This window comes from Nicotiana tabacum, chromosome 17, assembly GCF_000715075.1.
Source record: "Nicotiana tabacum cultivar K326 chromosome 17, ASM71507v2, whole genome shotgun sequence".
NCBI classification, from domain to species: Eukaryota; Viridiplantae; Streptophyta; class Magnoliopsida; order Solanales; family Solanaceae; genus Nicotiana; species Nicotiana tabacum.
Window position 1 is genome coordinate 95092947 of NC_134096.1, and position 10878 is coordinate 95103824.

The 10878-nt window shown below is 37.9% G+C and overlaps 2 protein-coding genes across 2 annotated transcripts; one reads left to right on the top strand and one right to left on the bottom strand.

The window, feature by feature from the left end:
* Nucleotides 1-807: 807 nt before the first annotated feature.
* On the top strand, nt 808-2221 carry LOC107768293 (signal recognition particle 43 kDa protein, chloroplastic-like). The gene has a single exon (XM_016587404.2). It carries the CDS (start codon nt 931-933, stop codon nt 2041-2043), a length of 1113 nt encoding a protein of 370 aa, XP_016442890.1. The 5' UTR covers nt 808-930; the 3' UTR covers nt 2044-2221.
* Nucleotides 2222-3472: 1251 nt separating this feature from the next.
* Nucleotides 3473-10666, bottom strand: LOC107768291 (ABC transporter B family member 15). Its single transcript, XM_016587403.2, has 8 exons — nt 10303-10666; nt 9958-10012; nt 9673-9851; nt 9046-9503; nt 8194-8423; nt 7598-7908; nt 5268-6206; nt 3473-5066 (listed from the first exon to the last, which is right to left on the bottom strand). The coding sequence occupies exons 1-8, from the start codon at nt 10534-10536 to the stop codon at nt 3678-3680; spliced, it is 3795 nt and encodes a 1264-aa protein (XP_016442889.2). The 5' UTR covers nt 10537-10666; the 3' UTR covers nt 3473-3677.
* Nucleotides 10667-10878: the final 212 nt, after the last annotated feature.

Below are 10878 nucleotides of genomic sequence, written 5' to 3' on the forward strand. Positions count from 1 at the left end.
CCGGACCGGCCCGGTGGAAGGGGGCCGGGTAGGGTTGGGTTTGGGGGGTTAGGGGGTTGGTCCGTATATATTTTTTTATCGGTTAACCGGATCGGTCAAACCCGATCAATAAAAGTTACTTTTGAACCAGTTAACCGAACCGGCCCGACCCGGTTCAACGACTATTTTTTAATTTTTTAAAAAAATTATCACACTTGTTTCTACAATCTTAAAGGTGACAAAGAGGTGGGCCGGGCCGGGCCTTAGGCCCAGAACCGTTCCGGTTCAATTTTTCATCGGATGGGCCCGGACTAGTTAAGCCCGATTTTAAAAACTTGGCAACCGGTCAGGATTGGTGACCGACCGGTCACTATTTTTTTCAACCGGGCCAGTTCGGCTAACCGGTTCAACAGTAATTTGCATTGATCGAGTTTGACCGGTCTGGTTAACCAGTAAAAAAATATATACGGACTAACCCCCAAACCCCCCCAAACCCAGCCCTACCCGACCCCTTCCACCAGTCCGGGCTGGTCCGATTTACTACCGGTCTAGGCCGGTCCGAAATCGGGTCAACCCGGCCCGTTAAACAGGTTTAGGTTCACTACATCGGTTCTGTAAAATTTGAGTACTGAAAGTTTTTTTACCCATCAGTTTGGGTCTTTTGTTAAGTGGACTAAACTTGCTCAAGTTTAATAAACTTAAAGGATAATAAATACTAAGGGCAATAGATAAAGGAGAAAGTTAAACTTAGTATTAAACCTGCTCAAGTTTTGCAAATTTAAACAATAAGTTAACCCAAACATAAGGCACAATTTTGGCTAAAAGTTCCATTCATTACAGTGGAAAATGAATAGATATAATATCTTATCCATAAAGCATCCCCTCATAGGATTATGAGATGCTCATGGCCATTCAAAAGAAGCAGAGCCCGATTCCCAGCGTCGCTCTCCAATGGATGCTCTGTTCGTCAATTCCTCTCTCTCCCGCCTCAAACTCAAATTCTCCCCTCAATTCCCTCCCACCTTCTCTCATCAACCTTTTATCCGTCTAAAGAAACTCGGCAACAAGAACAATTTCTCAGTATTTGCTACGCTTCAGAACCAGCAGCAACAAGCAGTCGCAGCTGCTGAAGAGGAAGAACCGGTACTGTTTGAAGATTACGATGAGGATGAAACGTACGGAGAAGTTAACAAAATCATCGGAAGTAGAGCAATTGAAGGTGGGAAAGGAATGGAGTACTTGATAGAGTGGAAAGACGAACATGCCCCAACATGGGTCCCCTCTGATTACATTGCTAAAGATGTTGTGGCCGAGTACGAAACTCCTTGGTGGAATGCCGCTAAAAAGGCCGACGAATCCGCTCTTAAGAAATTTCTAGAAGCTGACGACGACAGAGATGTGGACGCAGTTGATGAGGATGGACGTACGGCTTTGCTCTTTGTCTCGGGTCTGGGGTCCGAGCCGTGTGTCAAGCTGCTAGCTGAAGCTGGCGCTGACGTGGACTATCGCGATAGGAATGGCGGCTTGACGGCTCTGCACATGGCAGCCGGCTATGTTAAGCCGGGTGTCGCCAAGCTGTTAATTGACCTCGGGGCAGACCCTGAGGTCGAGGATTATAGAGGACAAACGCCTCTGAGCTTGGCGAGGATGATTTTGAATCAAACGCCTAAAGGAAACCCAATGCAATTTGCTAGGAGATTGGGACTAGAGAATGTGGTTAGGATATTGGAGGATGCGATTTTCGAATATGCAACAGTGGAGGAGATATTGGAGAAGAGAGGGAAAGGTGAAAATGTGGAGTATTTAGTCAAGTGGAAGGATGGGGAGGATAATGAATGGGTGAAAGCATGGCTGATAAGTGAGGATTTGGTGAGAGATTTTGAGGCTGGTTTGGAATATGCAGTGGCAGAGTGTATTCTTGAGAAGAGAGAAGGTGAGGATGGGAAGGGAGAATATTTGGTTAAATGGACTGATATTGAGGAAGCTACCTGGGAACCGGAAGAAAATGTTGACCCCCTTCTAATAGAAGATTTTGAAAAGGGTCAACAGAATGTAGTAAGTTGAACTCTTCTTTTCTCATGATTTCTCTTTTGCCTTGTATTTTTTTGGGTGGTAATATAATGATGCTCTTTATGTATAATGAACTATAGTTATGGTAACTTATGTCCTTCTCAGGTTATTTGTGAGATTGAGGTTAATTTTATGGTTAATATTGTTTGATGGATTATTAAATTATCCAAAATCTTTTGTTTGTTTGATGGATTAGGTTATCATATGAGATAATCATAGGGTTTAGATAACTCCTTCAAGCAACTGCTTGGTGCTTGAAGTTAGATGTAATCTGTTTCTTTGATTAATTCACATTTGTTTGTTCTTATCTGTTTTAAGTTTTTCCGCTGTTGATTATAGTAACAAAAATAATTTCACAGTCAAAGGAGTCCATTTTGGGCACTGAATTACTTTTGCACCAAGACCATTAGTGCATCAAAAGATCTAGAGTCGCGGGTTTGTGCAAATTTTGATATTGATGTTGTAACAGGTTACTTAACATTCTAATTGTGGTATCATAATTTTTGGAAATCATAGATCACCCTTTTAGCTCCATATATATCATTCAAAATATCATGTTCAATTGGTGATTGTCTGATGTATTCTGTAGAGGTTGGATGCTTTTAACTCTTGAATTTCGTCATTGTTATCTATGTGGAATGAATGAGACATCTTCTGAAGGGCCATGAAGATTCTAGGAGATAGCATTATGTGAAAAGGTGAAGGAGAGGTTTTAGCAGTGTTATTTTGTTGACTTAGGATTTGAGGTGTTGCTGATAGCTCAATTTAACCAATCTAACATTGGTTCCTATGTCATGTTTAGTGTTTTAGTAGGTGTAATTCATAAAAAGGTAGGGGCGTCTGTAAATTGTTGAACTTTGTGTTTTTTATCTTTCACTGGTTGATCACCTCGAAGGGGATAAAAAGTTGAATTTTATAAAACTTAAGGCGTATTTATTCCACGATATGAACGAACAATGTGTTTTTTCCTGAAGCTGTCCAAAGCAGAAGCAATTTCAGGTAGTACGGATGATGTTTTCTGTTGTTTCCTATTGACATCAAATCCATGGAAGGCACTGCAATAGTGAAAATCCTGATTTGTGATTTCTCAGGATTCAGCTAATAATGTGATGCTTTCCTCTATTCCCCTAGATCCTAGAACTTTTTTGGTTGCTTCTTTTTCTAATTGCCGATTCATGTTTAGTGTAACCTGTTTCAATGATGACATTCGTTCTTACTTGATTAGTGTTTAAGTTGTGGATCCTTCGCTATGCCGGATTTCTAGTCTCTCCTGGGGTCTTTTAGTATTTAAGGTTATAATGTTTTACCGCTAAAACTGCTTGAACAGAATCTGTATGAAGCTCTAGTACTCTTACAACAAGAACAAAAAAGAAAAATAAGAATGAAACATATAACAGGTCTGGTGTCGCAATGGAAGGTGGAATGATTCAAGTAACCAGCTGTAAAGTTATATGTATTGCTAAAATTACCAAAATATCTATACATTTAAAATGGGACAAAGACTTCCAAGCAGCAAACTAATATGCCAAAGGGTTCTTTGGGAAAGAAGGCGAAAACAAGAAACAAAAAAGAGGCTGCTGATTTTCAAGATTATTTGGGAACACCAACCTATCTCATTTGATGAATGATTAACTGATGTAGGTGTTGCTAGAGTTTGGTGTTCTTTGAAGGCTAACAAGAGAGTAGTAAACTCCACTAGGCCCTTTGGCTAACAAAGAAGAGTGAGTCCCTTTCTCCACAATTTTACCTTTGTCCAATACAGCAATGGTATCACAATTCTGTATAGTACTTAGCCTGTGTGCCACCACCACACTTGTTCGCCCGACCATCACTCTCTCAAGTGCATCTTGTACTACTTTCTCAGATTGACTGTCCAATGCACTTGTTGCCTCGTCCAACAATAGCACTCCTGGATTTTTTAATATTGCCCGTGCTATCGCGATTCTCTGCTTTTGGCCTCCTGACAACTGCAGTCCCCTGTCCCCACACCAAGTCTCATATCCATCTTTTAATGCTGAGATGAAATCATGGGCGTTTGCTGCCTTCGCAGCCTCAATTATTTCTGATTCATCCACTTCTTCTGATGCTCCATAGGCTATGTTTTCCCTTATGGTTCCTGCAAATAATGTTGGTTCTTGGCTTACAAGTGCAATCTGTTTCCTCAATGATCTCAAGTGGTATGATCTTATGTCACGGCCATCTATTTTCACTAAGCCACTTGAGGGATCATAGAATCTTTCTATTAGACCAATTATATTAGACTTTCCTGATCCACTTTGTCCTACCAATGCTGTTGATTTTCCTGCTTCGATTTTTATTGAGAACCCCTTGAAGATAATCACATTGGGCCTAGCAGGGTACGCGAAATCCACATCACACAGCTCGACATTGCCCGTTATCTTCTTGGGCTTGTAACCTTCTGAATCCTCTGGCTCGATTAAGGAATATCGATCCAACACTGAAAAGACCGACCCAACTGCATCGGCACCTTTGGCGAGGTCGTTCGTCATTGTTCCAGCATCCGCAATGACACGCCCAGTGCTAACTAAAATCATGAAGGTCTGGAAGAGTGCCTTTGCTCCAATTTCCCCTGCTGCCATGAGTTTGCCGCCATACCAGAAATCAAGAGCCCAAGTACAGGTCATGAGACTGTTGGAAGTGCCAAGCCCAATTCCAGCGAACCATGATTGGCGTATACTTTCTCGTTGTGGGCCTTCTTGGGCTTTCTTGAGCATTTGTAGGATTCGTGCCTGGGAGGAGAAGGCTGTTACAGTTCTGAGATTGGAAACTGCTTCAGCTGCCAACTTGCTGCTTTCTTCTTGTGACTTTATGGATTTCTTAGACATACTTTTCAATAGCACTCTCTTGCAATAGTAGCACACTATGATGAGAGGCTGGACCGCGATCATAACCAATGCAAGTTTCCACGCGATAACTAGGCCCATGGTGCAAGCAATGGTCACTGCCGAGACTGTTTGAATGAGTAATGCCATCCTGTCCCCGACCAAAGACCTCACCTGCACAATTATAAAACCAGTAAGTGTTATCTTCAGACTTTTGAACAATAGTGCATACAAATGTAAGGCCCCAAAAATACATTTAGCTTTTGCTTAATGATTGTAGTCTTAGCTTTTGGTTGGTCACAGGCTCACAGCAAAGCAAGTTGTGTTAATTTAGATTGTTGTTGCAGTAAGTGTTAATAATACTAAAGGACTTACCACATTGGCATCCTTGGCTAGTCTAGAGCAAATAGCACCAGTGGAATTCTCGTCCTTGTCATACCACCCAATTTCAAAAGTAAGCATCTTGGACAACATCCTTTCCCTAACCCTTTTAGTCAATTGCTCTCCCATGGCTGCAAAATTATAGTGCTGAAGTACATTGACAATAAGGGAAAAGAATGCCAGCCCGAGGAAACACAGAGCATATATCTTAGTCTTCTCCTTAATCTCATCATGACTAGGCAAGAAATAGACAGAAATCATTGACCCCATTGCAAAAGCATACACTGGTTGAACTCCTCCAAATAATATTGCTCCTATACATCCCAGCGTTGCTTCCTTCCATTCTGGCAAATTCATAGCCAGTAGCCTTTTAAATGAAGGTACAGGAAATAATTGTTCTGTAGTACTGGAAATTGTTGCATTTTGATCCACTCTACGGCTTTGCGCAGCTGAGTTTGCTGAACTTGACCGGCTCACAATTGAAAGCCTTCGGCTACTTGTATTTTGTATGTCATAGTCAGAGGCGGATCCAGGATTTAAATTTGATGGGGCAAAGACAATGTTTTTATTGGTAGGTGCAATGTAGAATTCATCACTTGGTTTTTCAGTTTGTTGGAGACGGACTAAGGAGGTGTATAGTCCATTTTCCTCTTCAATCAGGTCGTCGTGTGAGCCAATTTCCTTGACTTGACCATCTTGGACCACGGCTATAAGGTCAGCATTGCGAATAGTGGAGAGGCGATGGGCTATGATGATTGTGGTGCGGCCAACAGCGGCCATGTCTAGAGCTTCCTGCACGACGCGCTCTGATTCAGAGTCAAGTGCACTGGTTGCCTCGTCTAGGAGGAGTATTCTGGGCGATTTGATTGTGGCTCTTGCTATGGCTATCCTCTGCTTCTGCCCCCCTGACATTTGTACACCTCTCTCCCCCACCTGTATGCATGTTTGTTCATGTTAAATCTCAGGTTTTTATGTGGTGAAATTCATGGACGAAAAATTATACTACGTATAAGGTAAAATATTACTTGTTATTGATTAAAAATAGACTTTGAACACCCTTGCATAGCCCACTGATGAAATTGTAACTCTCGAGTTTCAAAATGATAACTCTCAAATGCATATGTTATATTGTACAAAACATAGAGGGACATTTTGTATGCGTGCATGTAATTTTTCTACAAGTTCTGAAAATTTTCAGGCATAAACTAAATTATATAAGTGCAACGGATTTGATTTTTGATATGTTATTTAACAATGTATCTCTTGTTTCACTTTTATATGGCAGGTGTTATAAGAAGAAAAAAAAGGCATTGTGTTCACACTTACAAAAGTAGTCTAAGAACTTGTAATTGTGACATTTCTATGCGACTATATTATTAAGTTCAAAATGAGAAGTTAAAAAGTTAAAAAGTTTTTAGATATAAAAATGTATAATTTTACTAAAAAAGAAAACATACCACATAAAATGAACACTTTGTTTTGATCTAGTAGTACGAATAAACTTAGTTGAGTAAAATATCTTTTGCATTTCGTTGCAGCACTACCAAAAAAAAAATAGAGTTTTAGATTAGTTTATTTGGTCAAATTACTTAATGACATATTCCATAGCAGAACCCACTTGTTTGACAACATGAAAAGAAAATGACATCTAACAAAAACATTTTGACCTTTCAAGAACCGAGACATTATAAAGCATAAGTTAAGTGCATTCGGAATTCCTTGCACACAAAAGAATCAATCATTTTGACTCAAATCGTGGTAGCAAAAGCTATTCATTAACAGCGACTTGTATATGGCCAGTTTGAGACACAAGTGGAAATCAGCACGAGAACAATTTTAGCAAGATAAGAACTCTACTCCTCCTTGTTAGCGAGTCAAGTTGAGAGTAAACAACTATTTTCAGTTTTAAGAGAAATGGTCCAAATATACCTATCTATGATACGAAATATATTAATTTTACGCTCGGTTGCTTTGAGATTATTCATACTTTTACTATTAGCCAATCATCTTGTGTTTGTTCGTGACTTTAATAGAGCTTCATGTGTATTTGACAAGTTTTACGTGTCAAAATACTTCAAAGAAGAGGTCTAAATTTATCGCTTTACTTTTGATTTTGGCTTAAAATTATCATTCACTATACTGTACGAAATGATTTGTCAAACTAAAATTACATATATATATATATGTGTGTATTTTTTTATTTTTTATTTTATATTAGATATTTTTGACCGTTTTCCACAATTTTTATTTCTCATGATAACGTAAGGATAAGGACAAATAGAAGGAAATTGCAGGTTGATAAGTACAAATTAAAGGGAACGCACCTGGGTATCATAACCCTGAGGCAACTGACTGATGAAGTTATGAGCATTAGAAGCTTTTGCAGCCTCAATAACTTGTTCCATAGATGCATCCTCTTTCCCAAAAAGTATATTTTCCTTAATTGTAGTTGCAAAAAGTGCTGGCTCTTGACTCACTAAACCCATTTGAGACCTTAGCCACTTGAGCTGCAACTTTTCAATAGCGACCCCATCCACAAATATCTCTCCTGCAAGTGGTTCGTAAAATCTCTGTAGCAATGCTACTACTGTTGATTTCCCAGATCCACTTCCGCCCACTAATGCTACTGTTTTTCCTGCAGGGCGAAGTTAGAGGATTAGATACCAACAATATTTAGTACTATAGTCAGGTATCTCTATAACAGTATCCCTATATAACAACACTTCAATATAAAAGTCAACTATAACAACCAAAAATATTCGGAACAAACGAATATAAAGAGATTTGACTGTACTAACCTTTACTTTAATTTTATATTTGCATTAGTAAATTTATCAAATATATATAAATATTTAATTATGAATTCAGTAACTAAAACGAACAATAAGTTTAGAATTCATAAAATTTCAAATTTTGGTACCTGTTGGGACTTTTAAGTTAAAGTCTTTCAAAATTATGCTTTCGGGTCTCGAAGGGTATGCGAATTCCACGTGTCTGAATTCCACTTCCCCTGTTACGCTTTCCAGTATTTGGCCTTCCATGTTATCTGAGTCTATTTTTGGTACCCTTTTTATCACTTCCATTACTCGTTCACCAGCTGCACTTGCTTCGGAAAAATACTTCACGTTGGACAAACCAGAACCCAATGATCTGTTTGGAGTGCAAAAAAACCCATGTTTTATAAATTAATCAGAAATCTTTTTTAAGATTTTTTTAAAAATTTGAAACAACAGGAGTACAAACTACGACGCACATTAATTATTTTAAGGATTTTGGTGTTATGTAGTATTTGTCAAACTTGTCATATCTGCGAAATAAATGAACAGTCCAAAAAATTGAACCATAACACATTTCCCAGGTTTGAATAACCGTTTCATGAATAATTTAAGAGAAAAAGGCTGCATTGAATATCACGGAATTGCAGCAAAATGTTTTTCAATAAGCAAGTTAGTTTGATATGTCAGAAGTCGTTCTTCAAGAAAAAATAATTTTCATCTAAAGGAGGAAATAACTTCTTTCACGTATGAGCAAACTTATTTTTTCCCTAATTATCTTAACTTTTTAATTCCATATTACTTATTTTAATTAATATTTAAATACTTTTATTATTTTTTATTAATTAATCAAAATATTGTTGATCCTTTTCATTCACTAATCAAATATCAAAAATATTTTCACAAAGGACATTTTTCAATAATTTTCGACATAGTAATAAACAAACTTAAAGGAGAGAAAAAAGGAAGAGAGAGTGAGAAAAGGTAAAGATAATTACAGTCCACCGATAGCAATTGCAGCGCCGACGGCAAAAACGGTGCCACCATGTGCTCCATTATACATGACCAATCTGCTACCATAATAAGACATGAAGGACCAAATTGCAAATACTATGCCATTACTTCCAATGGCCAAACCTTTTGCTAAACCTTGCTTTAGTCCCAATTCTACAGTTCCCTCTAGTGCAGCAGAGTACTCTGCTATAGTTTTGTTTTCTCCTACAAACGAATAAACTGTTCTAACCGAAGAAATTGCTTGCTCCACAACTGTTCCAGCTTTGCCATATTCGTCCCTGATTTTTCTGACTATGCCCATTAGAGCCCGCCCGTACATGAGACCTGGTATTACTAAGAAAATAACAAAGGGAAATCCTACTAATGCCAGCCTCCATAGCATCAAGAATCCTACCACGTATGATCCAATAAAAGCTGCTACGTTCATCAAGAAAACTGGAACCTATATATATGTCCAAATTATAAATAATGTCAGCTAAACCTCAAAGAGTTTAAATTCTGTACATTCATAACATTGCTATAAAAATTCATTACACTGTCGATCGGTATTATATAACTTATAGCAACACATTATTTTTTGAGACTTGAGTGGAAAAGGAAATTAAACGAACCTTTTCACTAATGCAGTCTTGAATGACAAGACTGTCACTTGAGACGCTAGTTATAACGTCGGCTGTGCTAGCAACATGTAGATCAAAGTAGCCAACATCTTGCCTTAGAACTGCTTTCAAGTATCTTATTCGTAGCCTTGAAGCTTGCCTCTCTGCTGTTCTTGTCCAACAAAATCCCTCTATAGCGCAAAAAAAAAAAAAAAAAAAAAAGGAAAAGAAATTTTTAAATTTGATGCAAATTGAGATCGAATGAAAATCAATGGATTGGAAAGAGGATAGACAAACCTAAGAAACAAGCGACCCATTGTCCACATGCAAGGAAAACCAGAACCAAAGCATTCTGCAATCAGATCATAAACCAAACTTTGTTAATTCATTACTATATATTACGGTAAGACGATCTATATAACAACATCCCTATATAACAACACTTCACTATAAAAGTCAAATTTTTTCCGAAATTAATTTTCATGTTACGTTATAATATATGTTCTATATAATAGCACTTCGCTATAACATCCAAAAATATTTGGAACAAACGAGGCTGTGATATAGAAAGTTTTGACAACCAATCCATGTCGCTTCTTTGTATGAAAAAAGTATTACTACTTTTTAATGTGTATTTGTTACCTCATTGATGTGGTGCGTGAAATTATCGGCGTTTGAAGTGTCAGTACCACCAAGATTGTTCATGAGTTTGCTGGTGACTATGAGCATTATCGGCATGGAAAACCCGTCGCAAACTGCTCCAAAAAAACCTAAAATCATCAACAAGATATCTGCTCTATCGGCATGCATGAAAATTGACACAAAAGAGCCGTAGCTTTTCTTTTGTATCATGGTTTTACTCTTCGTAGGAGTCATTTCTGAACACTTAATTTCCCTAAGATTAATTCTCCCCAACTACTCTTTTGTTGCAATATATGCTATTAAGTCATCTCACAACTTAGAGAAAGACAAATATTGAGACGGTTCACAACTCAATAAATAACAAGTCTATGTGATCAGTTATATATAGAGGAGAGGGAGTCAGAGAAATTAAGAAAGAGACCTGAGAGACATGGGGAATGAAAGGTAGCACGATTTGGTGGTATTCTATAAGTAGTTCGTATTGAATACAGAAATAGTAAAAGCTATGTTAAAAAAATATATACTATAGTAGAGAATTAAAATATTAAAAATTTAAATTCATTGTACATGTGCCTG